Source organism: Malania oleifera, chromosome 5 (genome assembly GCF_029873635.1).
Source record: "Malania oleifera isolate guangnan ecotype guangnan chromosome 5, ASM2987363v1, whole genome shotgun sequence".
In the NCBI taxonomy this organism is placed as follows: Eukaryota; Viridiplantae; Streptophyta; class Magnoliopsida; order Santalales; family Ximeniaceae; genus Malania; species Malania oleifera.
This window is the reverse complement of record NC_080421.1, coordinates 2,127,997-2,149,423: the sequence shown is the minus strand read 5'-3', so window position 1 is coordinate 2,149,423 and position 21,427 is coordinate 2,127,997. Positions and strand designations below refer to the sequence as shown.

At 34.3% G+C, this 21,427-nt stretch overlaps 1 protein-coding gene across 1 annotated transcript; it reads left to right on the top strand.

Moving 5' to 3' along the window:
- The first annotated feature begins 15,051 nt into the window (after positions 1-15,051).
- LOC131156581 (expansin-like A1) lies at positions 15,052-18,167 on the top strand. Its single transcript, XM_058110388.1, has 5 exons — positions 15,052-15,433; positions 15,975-16,084; positions 16,179-16,357; positions 17,338-17,464; positions 17,732-18,167. Exons 1-5 carry the CDS (start codon positions 15,316-15,318, stop codon positions 17,981-17,983), a joined length of 786 nt encoding a protein of 261 aa, XP_057966371.1. The 5' UTR covers positions 15,052-15,315; the 3' UTR covers positions 17,984-18,167.
- The last annotated feature ends 3,260 nt before the right edge of the window (positions 18,168-21,427 follow it).

The window sequence follows — 21,427 nt, the reverse complement described above, 5'->3', positions numbered from 1 at the left end:
CCTTTTGCCATTTTGGGTAATCCTAGCATAGACTAGTCACTAGCCACACCCCATATGTATGTAAATCACACAAAACAATTCAACAAAGTCATGTATAGGTATAGATTTAGACCAAGCTCTGAGCCTTCCCACTGAACTTGGAGATATGATATGACCCACTTTCATATTAATCTGGAAAACACTCTGGTATTGGTAACATCATCATCATCATGAGGCAGGCAGGCAGCAGCTGGATCCAGTATTGCCTTCCACCTAGAGCCCATTGTTCCAAGTCATAATGTCAAATGGGTCTAAATGTCATGATGTGAAATGGGTCTAGGTCTTGCTGTGAAATGGGTCTGTTTCCTTTTACTGAAAAAAGAATAAAAAAATGTGCAGCTGTGTAGTTTTGACCTGAAAGGTGGGCTGTGGATCCCAAAAGATCCCACAACTTGGAATAGAATTAAATATCCTTTGCCCTTGGATGCACATTTCTTTTATTATATGTGTAGTATAGGGGCCAGGTGCAGTTGGAAGGCAAAACAAGATGAGGTTTAGTGTGAAAATTTTAAGACAGCTAGGTATCACAGTGTTACTTATATTCAATTTAGTACCAAAGCAGTTTAGAGATCCTGAGAAATTCAAATAAACCAAAAAATAATGGAGTATACTTACCCTCATCCTATGTTTATAGAGATCATTGATTTGAAATTGTATTGAATTTGAATAAAATATAGTATTAAATTACAGTAATATTTGTATAAATTTACTTAAATTTAAATTTGAGATTTGAAATTCATTCTTCAAACACATCTCAATCAAAAATGATTTTTTTGATTAATTAGAAGTCCATATTGGATTTGGGCTACACATGATAGGTAACCCATTTCCTATCCTATATCTCTTCCCACCTCTCTCAAGATTTGAACACGGGACCTCTAACAAGAATGTCTCAAACTTTGATCACTAGAATGTCTCCTAAAAGACTATAAAAAATAATAACCTTGCTAAAATGAACCAACAATGGTGAGCCATTGTTGAGTCATGAGTCTCTCTCTCTCTCTCTCAATCATTCATTCCATACCCCACAAGCTAGCTGTTCTGTTTTTGGCCTTTGTTCTTACTTGACAAGAGGGCCTTGTTCTTATCCTTCTACTCACCAAGAAGCAAGCAATCATCAAATTCGCCGAACTGACAAGCCAAAATATGTTCTTTTCTTTCTTTCCTTTTCCTTCTGTTCTTGGAAACATGCACATAAGACAGCATCTCCCACACCAAACACACACAAGGAGTACCGCACACCATTTGCAATTGGGGAAAAATTATATTAGAAAATCTCTAAGAATATTATTACATAATTCTATATCAAAGGGTATATATTAACATCAATCTTATAGAATTAAAACTATTTGGTAATTGGAAATTGTTGCTAGTGGGTGGAGCCACATTCATTGCTCCATTGGGATGAGAAAATTATTTGTTGTAGGTAAGTGTGTGTCTCAAATTTTTAAGCTAATTTATTATTTCTAAAAGATAATGAGAGGTTTTAGAAAATTTTAAATTGCTCATGTTGGGCTTGGATTATTGGAGACTTACATTGAGCCTCGACTATACAGTGCGAGTCCTATTTCATGCCTCTTTTACATTCTTATTATTGTGAAATTATGCTAAGTTATGCACATACACAAAACAAACACGAAAAATAGTAAAAGTTAAAAGAAAAGAAAAACAATAAATTTATGTGGTTCGATAATATGTCTACATCCATGAAACCTCTGTGCAATTTTTACTATCATCAAATAAAAACCACTTTAAGGTTTCAATCTTGGATTACAATGTGTCTGTGTGTGTATATATACATATACATATACATATATATATATATATATATATATATATATATATGTCTAATGGGCCATATTAAAATCTTTATATTAAAATGCAATTGCATTGCATCTTGTGGGCCCCTGACCGCTCTCATTTGTAACAAACTTTAGGTAGATAATCTGTAACGCCCCAAAAAATATTATGCTTGGGAATGTAAAAAATAAAAATAAATACATAAATAAATATATTAATAATTAAAAATAAAAAAAAAATTAATTTGTTAATTGATTAATTAAATAAATTAATAAAATTGATTAATTAATGATAATAACAATTAAATAAATAAATTGATTACTTATATATATATATATATATTTAATATTACATAAATACTTTAAACTCCATACTTCCAGAAGGAGATGTCTCCTCTCAAATCCACAGAGAGAGTTGCTTTCTCTCTCTCACTCTTCAATTTCTCAACGAATATTCGGCTGATCGGAGAACGGAAGGTGTCATTGGATTCCTAACTCCGTCATCGACATTTCTAGTGGAGCGGATCTGTCGTGGGAGCGGCGTAAGCACCATTCCTAGGGTAAGGTAACTTTTTCCTATTTTCTTAATTTTTCCTTAAATTTGACACTAAATCGACGATCAGGCACCACCACGGGGTCCTAGTCGTGGTCATCGTTATTTTGACAGGAGTAAATTTCCAACTTGGGTTTCCTAAACCCCACTCTAAAGCGAGAGTGAGATTTGGGGAATTAGGTAAATTAATTATATTTGAGGGTATAATTATTTATTTGGAATTTATGAGTTTAGGAAATATTAAAATAGTATTTTATTTAGGATTGATTTAATGGAATTAGGATTTTTGATTCAGGGTCCGGGTGAGCGCCGTAGGCATTAGTTGGGGATTCTTGTTGGCGTAATTCAAGAAATCAGGTAAGGGAATAAATTAAGTCAAAATTTTCATGGAAATACTTATTATTTTGCAGTATTTTATTTCAGAAATTATGTATGATATAAAATTATGTTTGGAAAAAGAATGTTTATATATATATATATATATATATATATATATATATATATATATATTATTAGGAAAAATGGTTTAATATGTGCAGCATGGGTATAAAATCTTATGATTTATGTGATGACAAAATGTTATGTTTTCAAAAGTTTCATGCTATTATTATTTTTGGGAAATGGTTAAAACAGTACAAGAATTATATTTTTTGTAATTTATGTGAAACGGCGCAAGGACTGTAATTTATGAAACTACGCAAGGGCCGTAATTTATGTGAAATGGTGCAAGGACCATATTTTATATTAAATGGCGTAAGGGCGATTAATTTATATGATATGATATGAAATGTCGGTGCAAGGGCCGTAATGAAAGAAATGTTATTTTTATGAAAATATTATTATGTTAGATATTATGGTGAAACGATTATTCAGCATATAAAATACAATATATGATATCAGTACCCGAATGGCTTAGTTTAGTTCAGTTCAGCAGCACGGTACCGTAGCTATATATTCAGCATATAAAATACAATATATTATATTAGTACCCGAATGGCTTAGTTTAGTTCAATTCAGCAGCACGGTACCGTAGTTATATATGTATTCAGATTATATTAGTTATACCACATGCCACAAGGGGCTGTAGGAGATTTACAGTTGAAGTGGCTTCAGTGCAGAGTTGTAGACATCCCCCTGGCAGTTCGGACCAGGGTGGGGCGGGCATATTGTACTTATAGATTTATATTGATCTAACATGGTCGGCCAACCAATGCTAGGTCCCGCCTTCGGGCCACATAATCCAATCATGTAGGGGTAATACATGGCATCAGATAGCTATCCATCTTGGGATTTCTTTCACGTATTATATAGTGATATAGTATGTTTTACATGTATAGATATATAACATGACATGTATGCTACTTTCAAATATGTTTATTCAGTATTTATCAGAAAAATTTCTCATATATGATTTATGTACAGTATATGCTTATGACACGTGAAATACCTATGTTTCTATACACTGATATTAGTTTATTTCCCTTACTAAGAGGTGTCTCACCTCAATTTAAAAATATTTCAAGAAATCCAAATAGGGGAGTGAATAGAGCTCTGCAGCGATAATGGTCCTCTGATCTACCCTGCCAGAAGGGTAAATTGTTCCACTAGGGTCAAATGGATTTTGGGATAATGATCCTAGGGAACTTTATGTTCATGTTGGGATGTGTGTATTTGAATATGATAGAATTTTATATAACTCTGGTATTGTGTTTGTTGAACTATTTGATATGTATATGTTGTAGCCTTCTGCTGGTAGGGTGTCAAGTTTATATGATAGGTTTATTTCTCAGCACCCACGGGTCTGAGTGGATTATGTATGTGGTAGCTATGATTATTGGTTGGCTAATATGTGGAAAAAAAAATATATAAGTGAAAATTAGACAAGTCATTACAGTTTGGTATTAGAGCCTAGGTTGTTAGATTTTGTAGATTTTATAGTGCAATAGAAACAATACTAGAGTTTTGGGAATGGATTTTTTATGAGAATAGGAGATGGGTTGATTGAAATATAAGTAAGTTATTTTTAGAGGATGAGATTGAGAATTTGGGGTTCTATCTTGCGGCTTAGAGGCAAGAGTTCTATGGTTGTTTTTATGTTTTTCCTGGGATGATGATTTCAGGAAAACCATGGATACTATCACCAGTTCTTGTTTTTGAGTGGAATGATTGAATTCTAAATTGGTATTAAGGATGATAAAATGAAATGAAACTTGACAATACATCAGTGGTCAAGGAGTTTCTAGATGTTTTCCCAGAAGAATTGCCAGGATTGCATCTCGATCCCCGAAAACCTTCGCCTTTAAAATAATAAAGATATGTATAGATTATAGAGAAATAAATAAGGTGACGATAAAGAACAGATATCTTCTACCCCGTATAGATGATTTATTTGACCAGCTCTAAGGTACGCGGGTGTATTCCAAAATTGATCTCAGGTAGGACTATCATCAGGTAAAGGTAAAAGCAAAAGACGTCTCGAAGACAACCTTCAAGACAAGGTATGGGTCAAGACCAAGTATGGGCATTCTGAATTCCTTGTTATGTCTTTTGGTCCGACGAATGCTCCAGCTGTGTTCATGGATTTGATGAATAGAATCTTTCATCAATATTTAGACCAGTTTGTTGTAATTTTCGTTGATGATATACTGGTCTACCCGAGGAACTTTGAGGAGCATGAGGCGCACTTGAGACAGGTACTGCAGGCACTTAGGGAGAAGAAGCTCTATGCCAAGTTTAGTAAGTGTGAGTTTTGGCTTGAGAAGGTTGCGTTTTTGGGCCATGTAATCTTAAGAGATGGTATTTCAGTGGATCTCAACAAGATTGATGCTGTGGTGAATTGGGTCAGGCCGAAAAACGTTCAAGAGATCAGGAGTTTATTAGGGTTGACAGGTTATTACCGTCGATTTGTTAAGGAGTTTTCAGTTTTATCAGGGCCTCTAATGCGATTGACCAGGAAGAATGTCTGTTTTTTGTGGGATGATAAATGCGAACAGAGCTTTCAGGAATTAAAGCAGCGGCTCATCACTACTCCAATACTGATGATTCCATCAGAAGGTGATGGTTACGTAATTTACAGTGACATGTCTTTAAAAGGACTTGGATGTGTATTGATGCAACATGGTAGGATCGTAGTTTATGCTTTCAGGCAGCTGAAAGAATATAAAAAGAACCACCCTACTCACGATCTTGAATTGGCTGTAGTGGTATACGCACTAAAGATTTGGAGGCATTATTTGTAGGGTGAGAAGTGTGAGATATTCTCTGACCATAAAAGTTTAAAGTACTTCTTCACTCAGAAGGAATTGAATATGCGACAAAGAAAATGGTTGAAGCTCATCAAGGATTACGACTGTACCATCAGCTATCACCCAAGAAAAGTTAATGTGGTGGCTGATACACTTAGCCATAAATCAGGTTATGCATAACAGCTAGCAGTAGTTGTTCAGCATTCAATCTTGATGGATTTGGAGAAGCTCGACGTGGAATTAGTAGAGAGCGATCACCAGACATTCATTGCTAACCTGGTGGTGCAACCTACTCTACAAGAAAGGATTAAGGCTGCGCAGAGAAATGGGACAAGTTCATGCACTGACGTCAATAGATACTGAGACGGCAGGAGACATGGTGATAGGTAGTAAAGTTATAATTTCAGTTAAAGTTATTGTTTTATGTGATTTAGAAGCAATATGTTCATTTATTTCTTGGGAATATATCAAACTGTGTAAGATGGAAGCTTAGTTGTTAGACATCAAATTATTTGTAACCACACTAATAGGAATAATGATAAAATGTAGAAGGGTGTTTAAGGATGGTCCAACGGATATTCAGGGAAGGATATTGTCTGTTGGTCTTGTAGTGCTTTATAGGCACTGGTTTATTTTGATATTGGCAATGGATTGGCTAGCTATCAGTTAGGCCAGTATTAACTATTATTAGAAAGAGGTAGTATTCATACCTCCAAGAGGACATAAGTATAGACTTGTGGGGCCATGTGTGCGCGCCCCACCACAATTGTTATCCGCCATTCAGGTGAGGAGGTTGTTGTTGGAGGGTTGTTAGGGATTTTTGGATTGTGTGAAGGAGGTACCAAAAGGGGAGTTGAGATTAGAGGATATCCTGATAGTGAGAGATTTTTCTGATGTATTTCCCAAGGATTTTTTTGGACTACCTCCTGAACGTGAGGTAGAATTTACTATTTATCTAATTTCGGGGACAACGCCGATTTCAAAGCCGTTGTACAGAATGTCACCGACATAATTAAAAGAGTTAAAAGAATAGTTGCAGGAACTGTTGGATAAGGGGTTTATCAGGTCCAGTGTGTCACCGTGGGGAGCTTTGGTATTAGTTGTAAAAAAGAAAGATGGGTCGATAAGAATGTGCGTCGGCTACATAATTTCATATTTCCATAAGCCGGCCAAAATAGTGGAGACAGTGTAATCCTAAAATTAAGATGCCCATAAAAATATAAGATACTAAGTGGGCAACAATTTGACTTCTATATTCTGTGGAAATTCTTTATTCCTTGGGAAGTGATGCTGTCACCATAGGCTGAAAACAAACCTGAGAATAAGATGTCATGGGCATCACATTGCCAAGTCTTTTGAAGGATTCTGCGAATCAAATAACACCTAACAGAATCATCTTTATCAACTTACCTAGAAGAAAATTCATAATGATACTCTGATCTTTAACAATTTTCTATCCAGAAGGAGAACCATGTATGCTAGGACGTGGAATTTTATTTTTTCGTTCTATCCGTGCGAACCCTACTCGGCAATGGGACACCAATTTAACTGCTTAGACATCGGTTTGGTTGGGATTTAGCTTGTATACAGTTTCATGTGAAATCTTCTATAGTTAACTGCAGTTGATTATGGCTTTTGAAGCCATCTTCAAAATCTAATCCTTCTACCATTAGCAACTCTATAGTACAAATGAATGTCACTCTTTTCCTTCCTGGGCCATTTCACACAAGATTTATGCTACCAGAAAATGTCCAATCACTGATCATAGCTGACTAAACAAATTCATTTGTATTGTATTTTTATACCGAAAAGTCAAGACACATGTGTATTGCATATTTGTCCAGCCATTGGAGTAAGATCAGGGTTGGCTTGAGTCAGTATACTAGGACTTAGACTTGCCATAATTGCAATCTGTGTTCTTCATTGAAGATATTTTCCAACTATGTTTTGATATTCAATGTGTGCCACCATAGGTTAAAATTTGAGCCTTAAACTATTTAAAGCTCTAGAAACCAATTTGGTAGGAAAATGATACCTTACCTTGATTAAAAGTGTAAGTCCGTGCATTAGTTTGACATTGAAAAGAAATTGGATGATTAGAATCCTAGGGAATGTTTGGGAGTTCATATAATTTTTACTCAAATGAATTACAAAGTTATGATGAGATTATTGAAGTGCTTTTATACATTTGATCTGATAGACAAATAATTATGCATCCTGGTCTGAGATGTCCTAACAAGTATGATCCTTGATGAGTATGAGTCATTATTACAAGTTCTCTGGTTAAAGATGAGGCTAACCATTGGTGGTCATCTATTGATCATACACCTAGTTGTTTTTTTTTTTTTTTAGAGGAAATAGTATTCAGAAATCCAAATGGAGTGAGGGTTTTCTTTCTAACTTATAAGCTTTCATACTTGACGTCTCGAGTGCATAGGGAAGGATAGAATTTGGGCACATGTTTGGGGTTTGAAATAGTAATGAAAGAAATATATGAGTTAACGAATCCCAAACTTCTTTACCCATAGATGATAAATTTTTAGATATTCTTTCCAGATGACTTATTAGGGCAACCTTCAAAAGGAGATTGAATTTAATATTGATTTGGTGCTAGGAGCGGAGCCTATGTCAATTGCTTCCTACAGAATGACATCAACTGAAATAAGGTAATTTAAGGTGCAACTAGAAGATTTCCTTAACAAGGAATCTGTTTAACCTAGTATATCATTATAGGTTGCACCTGTGTTATTCGCTAAGAGACATAATGGGGCGTTGAGGTTATGTATTAATCATTGGAAGTTGAATCACGTTATAGTAGGAATTGATATCGACATCCAGGGATTGGGGGATTAATGGAATAATTGATAAATTCTAAAATTTTTGAAGATTTATTTGCAATTAAATTATCACTAATTAAGAATTGGAAATTATATATCCCAAAGACAGAATTGAGTACACAGTAAGATCATTATAAGTTTTTGGTGTTACCAATTGAGGGTTATTAATGCACCTTACATTTCCATAGATATAATAAATCAAGTTATTCAACCATTCTTGGATCAATTCATTATAATTTTTATGGATGATTTTTGGGGTATTCAAAAACTCAAGAAAAGCATAAACAACATTTGTGGTTAAATTCACAAATATTATGAGAGCATCAATTATATGCTAAACAGAAATGTTGGTGTTAGATCTTTGGAAGGTTGGAGATGGGACATGAAGTTATTGAGTGTTGGTGTTGAAGTAAGGTGTAGTGACCCGAAGAATAATAGCATTTTAACAATAAGAGGGAGAGAAATAGAACTAGGAATAGAAGGAGGCCGTACACTTCGTCGACGAACGCTCCGCGTTTGTTGACGACATTGCAATTTGGGGAAAATATTAAATAATCATAATTTCAGAATTTTGTCAGGCTTCGTTGATGAAGGTCTTTAGAATTTCGTCGATGAACACAGGGATTTCGTTGACGAGAAAGTACCGAGAGGGGTTCCGAGGTAGCCTGAATTTCATCGACGAACAGAGGATCTTGTTGAGGAATTTTGTGAAGGCCTCGTCGACGAAGTGATGTGGCTCGTCGACGAATCTGGCAGTATAAAAGGCGGGAAACCGGGATAATTCTCATTCTCTCGCCGCTCTCTCTCTCTCTCTCTCTCTCTCTCTCTCTCTCTCTATTCTCTCTCTCTTACGACTCTCTCTCCCTTCTCTCTACATTTTCAGCCCCACCAGTCGCCGGATTGACGATCCAAAGCTACCACGACGCTCCTGGCGGAGTTCTCTACTCATCTACAAGAGCAGATCGTCGGGAAATCGGAGTTAGAAATCATCCCAAATTCAGGGTAAGGCTTTTTAGTCTCCTTTTGGCCTTATGATAGTTATAGGAAATGATACAGGCAGAAAAATACTGATGTTTAATTCTGACAAATATTGGTTTTAGGGTGTTTTGTAGGAGGCCCTGCGTGTATCAGGCTAGAGTACAGTAGGGGCTTTTCAGAGTTAAGGTAAGGGAAATATGCTATGCTAGGATATTTCTGAATATTATGCATTTTATTTATTTACGAAAATTATGTATTTTAGTATGGTGTGATTTATGATTATGTATATGGTACGAGGATATGTTTATGAATTTAGTTTCATAAATTTATCAAATTTCGGTATTATGATTATACGCATTTCAGTACCATGATTATACTAATCCAATATCATGATTTTACGATATTTCAGTACCATGATCTTATGAATTTCAGTACCATGATAACAAGAATTTCAGTATTATGAATATGCAATTGCATGTTATGATTATTCAGATTTCAATACATTATGCAGTATCATGGTTATTTCAGTGCTTCAGAGTCATGGAAAATCAGATAAACATGTATATAGAAATATATTATACGATATCAGACCCTATTGGACTTGCAGCTACAGAGCACGGTACCGTTGCTACAGATACTATGTTACTTTATGAGTGCAACCACCTATTCAGATATACATGGTACGGTCGACCACCTAGGCCCTAGAAGAGGTTAGGCTCCCCATCTAGATATGGGTCGAGGAGGGCAGGTCGACTGACGGAGTTCAGTGATTTATTCCTGATTGGCCAGCCAGGGTAAATCCAGCCTACGGGCAGCACAACCTCGTCATGAGGGGCATGTTATGACACAGATAGCCACAGGGAACAGTTTCAGTTACTATTACTTATGTATTGATTTACAGAAACAGGGATCCTACTATATACACTAGAAGTATTTTGAATTATAACCATAATATTGATATGTTAAGCAATAGGAAAAAGGGGTGGTGTGCTTTATTATTTGTATTGTACTTTTGTACTCGGTTATTCATGTTTATATGAAACAGATTTCATGATATATAGTAGCTCATTTACCACACACTAGTAATAGCATATTTCTTCTTATTGAGCGTTGGCTCACCCTAGTGTTGAATAATTTTTCAGGTGATCCAGGTAGGCGAGCAGATAAGACTCGCAAATAGAGGGGTGTCTGTAGTGCCCTGACAGAGAGTGAGTATCATTTTTGGGAGCGTTTTTGTATATCCCAGTATAGTTGAGGGAATTTTTGAAAAAAAAAAAAAAAAACAGTTTTATGTGTATATTTTGAGAAATACAGTAGTACTCTGGTATTGGTTTTTGTATGGTATATTATGGTTATGTTTGTATGATCTCTGCTTCCTGCTGCTTAGGGTAATACTATAGTATCAGAGTATGTTTAAAAAAAAAAAAAACCTCAAATAATTAGGCAGGTCGTTACATAAGGTGTATTAGGACAGGATGTATAATTCATTGATTTAAGTTAAATACCAGTTCTAATAGAATTGTTTATAAATGTTAACTCATAACTTGTTAGGTTAATGATGAATTTTACTTGGGTTGTATTCAACAAATTTCGAGAACGAAATTTTTATAAAAATGAGAGAATGTAATGTCCCAGAAAATGATATATTTGGGAATGTAAAAAATAAAAATAAATAAAAATATTATTAATTAATAATAAATTAATTAGTTAATTAATTAATTAAATAAATTAATAAAATTGATTAATTAATGATAATAACAATTAAATAAATAAAATGATTACTTATATATATATATATATATATATATATAATATTACATAATACTTTAAACTCCTTCAAGATACTTCTTGAAAGAGATGTCTCCTCTTAAATCAGAGAGAGTTGCACTCTCCCTCCCTCCCTCTCTCTCTCTCTCTCTCCTCTCTCTCTCTCTCTCTCTCTCTCACGTCTCTCATTTCCTCCGTCACTCTCTCTCTCTCTCTCTCTCTCTCTCTCTCTCTCTCCCACTCTTCAATTTCTTGACGGATATTCGGCTGATTGGGAAATGGAAGGTGCCGTTGGATTCCTAGTTCTACCACCGACATTTCTACTAGAGCGAAATTTGTCGTGAGAGCGGCGGCGTAAGCACCATTCTTGGGGTAAGGTAACTTTTCTCTATTTTTTCAATTTCTCCTTAAATCTACCGCTAAATCGACGATTCGGCATCACCATGGGGTCCTAGTCGCAATCATCGTCATTTTAGCCAAAGTAAATTTCCAATTTGGCTTTCCTAAGCCCCACTCCAAAGCAAGAGTGAAATTTGAGGAATCAGGTAAATTAGTTATATTTGAGGGTATAATTATTTATTTGGAATTTATGGGTTTAAGAAATATTAAAATAGTATTTTATTTATGATTGATTTAATGAAATTAAGATTTTTGATTCAGGGTCTGGGTGAGTGCCGCAGACATTTGTTTGGGATTCCTGTTAGCATAGTTCAAAAAATCAGGTAAGGGAATAAATTAAGTCATAATTTTCATGGAAATACTTATTATTCTACAACATTTTATTTCAGAAATTATGTATGATATAAAATTATATTTGAAAAAATTACTGTTGTTTATAGGAAATGTTTATATGTATATATTATCAGGGAAAATAGTTTAATTTGTGTGGCATGGGTATAAAATCTTATATAATTTATGTGATGTCAAAATGTTATGTTTTCAGAACTTTCATGCTATTATTATTTTTGAAAAATGGTTAAAATAGTACATGAATTATATTTTTCATAATTTATGTGAAACGACGCAAGGGCCGTAATTTATGTAAAATGACGTAAGAGCCATAGTTCATATAAAATGGTGTAAAGACCATTAACTTATATGATATGATATGAAATGTTGGCGCAAGGATTGTAATGAAAGAAATGTTATTTTTATGAAAATATTATTATGTTAGATATTATGGTAAAACGGTTATATTCAGCGCGCATATGAAATACAGTATATGATATCAGGTTCAGGATGACTTAGTTCAGTTCAGTTCAGCAGCACAGTACCGTAACTATATATGTATTCAGATTATGATAGTGCTACCACATGTCACAAGGGGCTGTGAGAGATTAGTAGTCGATGTGGCTTTAGTGCAGAGTTGTAGACGTCCCCCTGGCAGTCAGGACCAAGGTGGGGTGGGCCCATCATACTTACAGACTTATATTGATCTAACATGGTCGGCCAGCCAGTGCTAGGTTCCGCTTTCGAGTCGCACAACCCAGTCATATGGAGGTACTACATGGCATCAGCTATCATAGCTGATTGTAATAGAAATATTTTGATTTCTAACTTTGGTTTTTTTTTTTTTCTATTTTGATTCCTAATTCTACCATTGATTGCTAAGAGATCATTATAGAGAAAATCATAATGACTTTTCAATTGAAACTATCATAGATAATTATATATATATATATATATATAACTCAATATTACATTAAAATTATTAGTGAAGTGATATGCAAAATTTTAGTAATTACTTATAAAAATTAAAAACCTTTGAACTCTAACTTATGATTGTAGTATATCTTGAAAATACACTTTTTTTAGTCAAATATTATGTAAGGTACTACTCTTTTCAAATAAAACGAGTTGGAAAAGCCATCAAAAGAAAATCTACATCTATAAAATATCATTACCTTCCAGACGTTCACGGGTCCTAATTGGTTATTTATTATTTATATATTCATTGAGTACAATTTTTAATTTTTCAAAAGTTTATTAGGTAAAAAATATATATTTTTTATGATACTTATGAGAAATTCTTTTGGAATAAGATAAATATATATATATATATATATATATATATGAATTATTGGCCTATATATTTATATTAATCTATTATTTTTTTTTTGGTTCAAAAATATTTATTTCAAGAAACATATTGCTTGGATATTTCTAATTTTTAAAGCTTTATACTAGAAATATGAAACAACAAATAACATAGCCCTAATTTGTATGTTTGAATTAAAATTTTACTTCGGATTCATGGGAAGGTTAAATCTCTAAACTTGATTCGATATTATTTCTAATGATTACTAATTTCATTCTTTTTAATATAGAAGAAGGTTGATTCTTTTACATATTAAATCTTTATTATATGCAAAAAAAAAAAATTATCCAACACTTATTTTGTATTTATCAATTTTTTAAATTTGTGTATGTGAATAAATTACAAATATCATTGCATATCATGATTTGAGTAATTTTAACAAAAAAAAAAAAAACTATTATTCTTGTTGCATATCATTGCAACAAAAAAAATATTATTTTTCAAAAACTAAAAAATTAGGGTTTGAAGTCTATATGGTGAGAAAGTAATTTGTATAATCATTCATCATAATTGTTATACAGACTAATGGTATTTAGAAATTTTTCGAACAAGAAAAGAAACTACTTTTGAATGTTTCAAAGATGATGAACATACAAGAAGAAAAAAAGATAAAATTAGTGAGAACGTGTCAAAAAATAATAAAAGAAGTAAAAAAGAATTAAATAAAAAAATCTTTTAAATGTTTCAACAAAATCTAAAAGCGAGTTTTTTTGTGGAAAGAAAAAATATTAAAATAGACAAGACTACATAAAAAAATGACAAGAAAAATTTAAAAATGAATATTTTTGCACAAGCAACTACACTTTATTACTAAGAGCACAATAGTTTAAAAATATATTCCCTAGATTAATTATTATACAAAATTAAAAATATTGTTAAAAAACATTTATGCAGCATTTATTATTACAAAAGTTATGAAGAAAAAAAAATTATTATTGAATGTTCCAACTTCTAAATACATTATTCAAAAGATAATGAACAATACCGAAAACAAAGAAGAGAAAATAAATAAAAACAAGTGTTATTGAAAGAAGAAAATAAAAGACTAAAAATAAACAATTATCTTATGAATATTTCAAAAAAAAAAAAAAAAGAACAAAAGACATTAACCTTCTTTATAAAAAAAAATATTGGTCTTATTTCAAAAATCTCAGAGGGATTTTCCTTAAGGTTTTAAGAATTTTAGAAATCTTTCTTAAGATTTATCAAAAAGATACGAATCTTACCTTATATTTTGTAGAAAGAAAAGTTTTTTATAGGAAGGTTTGTATCTTTTTAACAAATCTCATATGTTATTTTTGAAATCTCAAGTGATGCCGATGGAATTTTTGAAATCTCTTGTGAGGTTCCTAATTTTTTGCTAAATCTAAGGAGAGATAAACGTTTTTTGTCCCAAAAAAAAAAAAAAGCAAATAGAAGGACATTTTTAAAAAGACAGAAAAATAAAAATAAACAAGAGTAAAAGACCAATTGAAACTGAAAAACTAAAAATTAATCTATATTACTCTATTTATTATCAAGAGTAGTTGTTAAGATTATAAAACTTATATCATTCAATACGTTAAAAAAATCACTGAAACCAAGATTAAATATATTAAATAAAAATGTTTTAAAAATAGTTCTATAACAATTTATAATTAATTGATATTATGTTGCTAACAAATAAATGCCGTAGCCACAGACTCAAGAGTACCGGGTTCCTCCGCGGCTAGCTGTTAGTGCAAAGAGTCGGTGACAGCCCCATCATTTTATATCCTCGTGGCTCCGCGTATGCGCAATTGCTTGTCACTTTCCTTCTCGTCCATGGAAGTCATAACAGAACCCTAAAATTCTAAATTCAAAAGTTGTCAATGAGCAAAACTCAGTAAAGTTTCTTGATTGCTCATGACCTGTAATCCACTTCCTCGAGTCTCAAAGTCCTGCTCTTGCTGTGCTCTTCTTCTCTATATATACCTCACGAATCTCTCTTCCTCTGCAACTCGCAGTTAATCCCGGAACCATGGATTTCTTCCTTCTTGGCTCCTTCTTGCTTCTCGTGATCTCCTCCGCCACTGCCTGCGACAGATGCATACACCAAAGCAATGCTTCTTATTTCTCTAACTCTGCTGTTCTCATGAGTAAGAATTCATTCTCTCTTTTCTCTCTCTGTCTCTCTCCCTCTCTCTCTCTCGTTTGTTTTTTATTTTTGTACTTCCCATCTTAGGCTGACGCAGATTGTTAGATGATTCTTTATGAAAATGGAAATTGCAGAGACTCGGTTGAAATTGTTATCTGAAATGTATAGTGGTAGTTTTTATTCTGTGAATTTGATGCAACTGGGATGACCCAGATGAATTTTAATCAATAGAATGCAAAATTGAGAGACCAGATTAAATTTCTGTGAAATGTGTAGTGGTTAGTTTTTTTATTCTGCGAAGTTGGTGCAGCTCTGGGCCTGACCCAGATTAATTTTAATCAAGAAAAAATGAAAAATTGACAGAGACCCAGATGAAATTTCTGTGAAATGTGTGTTGGGTAGCTTTTTACTCAGCGAAATTGATGTAGCTGGGGCTGAACCAGATGAATTTTAATCAGGAAAAATGCAAAATTGACACTGACCCAGATTAAATTTTCTAGAGATATGTGGTGGGTAATTTAATTTTTGTGGATTTGATGCAGAGGGGGCTTGTGGGTATGGTCCCCTGGCTTTAAAACTCGGTGGACGATTCCTTGCAGCTGGAGTCTCTTCCCTGTACAAAAATGGAGCAGGTTGTGGTGGGTGCTTGCAGGTATGATCATCTGCATCTGCGCTATAATAAGTCCTCTTTTGGTATCATATGGGAGATTTTAGGGTTGATTTTGAGTATAGACAAATTTTGACAGATGAGGTGCAAGGACAAAGCTCTTTGCAGATCAGAAGGCATCAAAGTTTTTCTGTTCGATCTTAATAATAGCAACCGAACAGATTTGGTTCTCAGCAGGACAGCTTTCTCGGCCATGGCTAGGAATGGCAAGGGCCAAGACATTTTGAATGAAGGCATTGTGAACGTGGAATACAGGAAGTAAGCAGATTTCAATGTTCTTTAGCCCCCGTTTGGGAGCACTTAAAACACTTGACACTTAAAAAATAATAGATGGTTTAACAAAATAGTAGCGTTTGATGTTAATTATATAAATGGTTTTTAAGATTATTTTTTGAAAATTATTTAAGCAAATTTTGAGAAATAATTTAAGATACTTATAAGTGATACTATTCATAGACACAGTCAATTTTATAATATTAGAAAATTAAGTGATTATCATATAATTTTAAAAATACATTAAAAGATAATTACATATTATTTGATTATTTATTATAATATATATTAATACCACTCCTTAAACATAACTAATCATCACTTACAACTTTCAAATATTTTTTCAGTTCAACATTTATTATCGAAACTTGTTAAATTGACATTTTTTCAGTTTAACATTTATTAATCAATACTTGTTAAAATTAAGTATTTTTCAAATCTGTACAAATGTTTCCAAACTATCCCTTTAGTTTAAGAATAAGAACCCACAAAAAAAAAAAAAAAAAAACCTTTTTCTAGTTCAGATTTGGGAAACCAAGAAAGATGATCTCTTCTTTATGGTTGAAACTCAAGATAAAAATAAAAAATAAAAAATAAAAAACATCTCCGTTTCCCTTCTCAAAGTTGGTTTGGTTTTTCATGACATTTGCTCTCTATAAACGGCAATATTTGTTAACCTACCACATAATGTAATGTACCTGCAGTACCCTACTACCCTGTTTCAATTAATTTTCTATGTTGTGGGTGGACCCCTTTATGTCCTAGCACTGTCCTCTCCCTGCATCTGCTAACGGTCTGATCTTCATCTTCATGCATGAGATTTTGAAAAACTATTAAGAACAAAATGCCCATTTATGTTTTTAGGGTTCTGATTCGTTTACCCAAAAAAACAGAGATTCATTTCAGTTATAAGAGCATTTTGCATGTTTTCCATCATAATGGTTTTGATTTTCTTTATGAAACAGGGTACCTTGTGTTTACCGAAAGAACTTATCTGTGCGCGTGGAAGAAATCAGCAACAAATCTTTTTTAGCACTCAAATTTCTATATCAAGGTGGACAAACAGATATAGTTGCTGTCGACATAGCTAAGGTAATTAAATCGAGAAATGCTAATAAAGGATGGTCCTTCTCCTTCGCAGCTTTTGATATTGGCTAGTAGTTTTGGAACCAGTTAAGGGTTTTAATTGGACCAAAACTAAACTGGGTGTCCTTTGGAGCTGTTCTTCAAGAATTGTTTCGAAGTAGTATGAAACAAGACCTTGAGAATTCGATTTATGGGGTTGCACGAGCTTGCAAACAAAATCTTGATAAACTTTTAGTTGGATTTATTTGTTCACGTTATTTGTTTAATTTGCAGGCTAGTGATTCAAGCAGGTGGCAATACATGACTCGAAATTATGGGGCCGTGTGGTCGACAGATAGTGTTCCACAAGGGCCCCTGCAACTTCGATTGGTGGTTACTGGGGGATACGATGGAAAATGGATATGGGCGCATGGACCTGTGCTTCCTATAGACTGGAAAACAGGGGTAATATATGACACTGGAGTCCAAATCAACGATATTGCACAAGAGGGGTGCTTTCCATGCGGTGATGGCCCTTGGAAATGATTATTTGAAGGGTCTTTTCCCTTGTTTCTTTATGCAGACCAGTGTCAAACGTGATTTCTTTACACAGGGTTGATGATGTAAATGATTAGGAAAGAAAAAAGTGTAGTTGAAGGGTGTTACTTTTACATTTTGTCACATTTGTTAGTGTAATAAGACTAGTGACATATTTATGTTCCTACTTTAATGACGGTTGTCTGTTTTTGTAATTTTTCCATTGGGCATAAGCTATACATAGAGCTACACTCCAAAATCCCTAAAATAAAACTCACTATGTCTCTCTTTTTGCAATGGCAAACTATAATTGAAAAACAAAAGGGTACAAGATCCTCTCTCTCTCTCTCTCTCTCTCTCTCTCTCTCTCTCTCGATTATCGTGGGAACTCTTGCTCATCAACGACCCCCACGAGGCCCCCCTTGCCAGCACCAAACCCATGGATCGACGACCTTACTCCCTGATGCATCTCTCTTGGAAATCCGGATGCGGTCAATACACTATCGAGTCAGACTCTCGGCCAACCTGTCTCTTAGGACCCATTTTAGGACCCTTCACCCATGACATAGTTTCGCTGCATCAATTGGGAGCATCAACTGAGTGCATCTACTAGGATTCGAACCTCCGATACTCCTACTAGATTGCCCAGTAGCTTTACCACTGTGCCATGCTCGTAGGGGCTACAAGATCCTCTTCTTGTTAGGGAGTGTGGAGGAAAGTCCTCTGTTGTGCCCGACACCCCATTTGTGTTAAACACCAATGCTACAACTATTGCTATTGAATATATAAGAAATTAAAGTAATGCAGAAACTCATAATAAAACAGTAAAAAGAACAAGACAAGAAATTAACGAGGTTCGGTATAGAATTACCTGTGACGACCTGCTTAATTTCTACATTATTTTTTTTTTTTCAGTAAATACAATATCACAAAGCTCAACTCAGCAGATCATAATCCACCTGAACCTGTGGGTACGAGAGATACATCAGATCACATAACAGAAGCCTAAGTAGCAGGAAACATACAATCACAATATCATAAATACGAAAACATCCATCACAACACCATAAATACCAGAGTCACTATATCCACTGTATTTCAGTATATACATCCCAAAAATAAAATCTAGGGACATTTTTCACAAAATCCAACCGTCCATACTAAAACTTACCCTTCAAAGAGGGTAGACAAATAGCACTAAATCAACGAGGCTTTTCCCGCTCTCATATCTGGGGCTCCTGAAAAGTTTATAAAATTTTGGGGTGAGACACCTCTCAGTAAGGGAAATAAACTAATACCAGTGTGTGGCAACATGAGTATTCCGTGTTATACATATACCATACAAAACATATTAAGTAACTGTTTTGTCAAATCTAGGAAAACATATATATCATCAAAACATGGCAGAACATACTGCATTTTCATACACATATTTCATCTCATATAATAATAATATAAAAACATTCCTGGTAGGTTAGCTGGTTATTGTCATGTATTACCCCCACATAACTGGGTTGTGTGGCCCGAAGGTGGAATCTGACAATACTTGGCCGACCACTGCCAAGTCAAAAGTACAGTCTGTAAGTCTGATGGGTCTGCCAAACCTAGTTTGTACACCACGGGCGCTCACACACTTCTTAAAAACCACATCGACCATCCAATCTCACACCACTCGGTACAGCGGCATTAACACAAATATCATGATCATGATGACCATGGACACATAGCAACGGTACCGTGCAAGTGTTAGCCTAGACCAAACCAACCAGGTTCTGATATCATATAACATATACTGAAACTGTGATACATGAATATCTCATATCATTAATTATCAGATCAATCATATCATTTTGCATATTTACGTATATCATGAAAAATCATTGGCCCATACGCCGGTATTTCATATTTTACCATAGCTCGGCCCGTAGGTTGGCAAATCATATCATAGCACAGCCCATACACTGGAAAATCACATCCATAGCTCGTCTCGTACGCCGAAAAATCATATACATAGCTTAACCTGTACGCTGGCAAATCACATCCATAGCATGACTCGTACGTCTGCAAAATATATCCATAGTTTAGCCCGTACGCTGGAAAATCATACACATAGCACGACCCGTACGCCGGCAAACCATATAAAAAACTCAGCCCGTACGCCAGTTTTCCATTATTAAAATCCGTATCATTAACACATTCCCAGAAAACAGTGTTTCATAACAATTTCTACTTATGCCACACTAACAGGTTTTTCGCATATTTAACATAATATCATTTTTAATAGTATTTTCCCAAATATAAATCATATATATAGATATATTTACTTTCCTGAAATCAAATGTTATATATATACATACATTTTCTTAAAAGAACTAACTTAATTTATCCTCTTACCTGATTCCTGAAAAGCCCCTAAGAAAATCTGTCTTGCATCCGCAGGGTTCCCAACTCAACACCCTGGAAACAACATTCCCCAGAACTAAAGTTCAATATTTCTACGCGTATAACACTTCCTACAACTGTCAAATAACCAAATACTGAGTAGAAAGCCTTACCTTGGATTTGGGATAGTTTCCAACTCAGCCCCACTGACGATCCGCTCCGGCAGACTTGCAGAGAACTTTCCCGGGAGCATCGTGGTGGCTTCAAATCGTTGAACTGACAAAAATCCGGTTCGAAATCGAAGAAGAAGGAGAGGGAACCGAATGGGAGAGAAAAAAGAGGGTTATGCGCTGAATTTCCATCAAAATCTGAGTTTTTCACTATTTATAGGGTTGGATTCGTCGACAAGCCATGTCATCTCATTGACAAGTCCTTTAATAATTTCGTCGACGAAACCCACTCCTTGTCAACGAGGTCCTCTTATACTCTCGTCGACGAATCCTCTATGTTCGTCGACGAGGCCCTGATAATTCCCTTTGGTTATTCCTTCCAAAGTTGACCGCCTCCTTCTATTTTCGGTTTCCATTTCCCTTTCTTTTTATTATTTAAATACCATTATTCTTCGGGTCATTACAATTACCTACATCCTCAGGTGCCGATGATCAATCTACTACTTCTTGACAAAGTACAACTTTGAGGTGTGTTTAAAAAATGAAGAGTTGAGCTCTTTATATAGCTTCAACCTCAAGTCCAAAAAACACTTCTCTCCAATGTGGGACAAATAATATAAAAAATTCAAAACAACCTTTTATACTAATTTGAAACTATTCATCTTTCTTAGAGACAATAGCTGTTGAGCTAATAACTGTACTACCTTGTAAATAATACAAGTTATTTTTCCTTATATATTTTATCACCACCAGCGCACCTAATTTAATCTTTAAGGTTCCATCTTTCAAAGTGATAGTGAACCTTTTAGATTCTAAGGTACCCAATGAAATCAGATTTTTCTTTAGGCTTGGAACATACCTAACATCAGTCAAGGTCTTAATAATTCCATCTTGACATTTC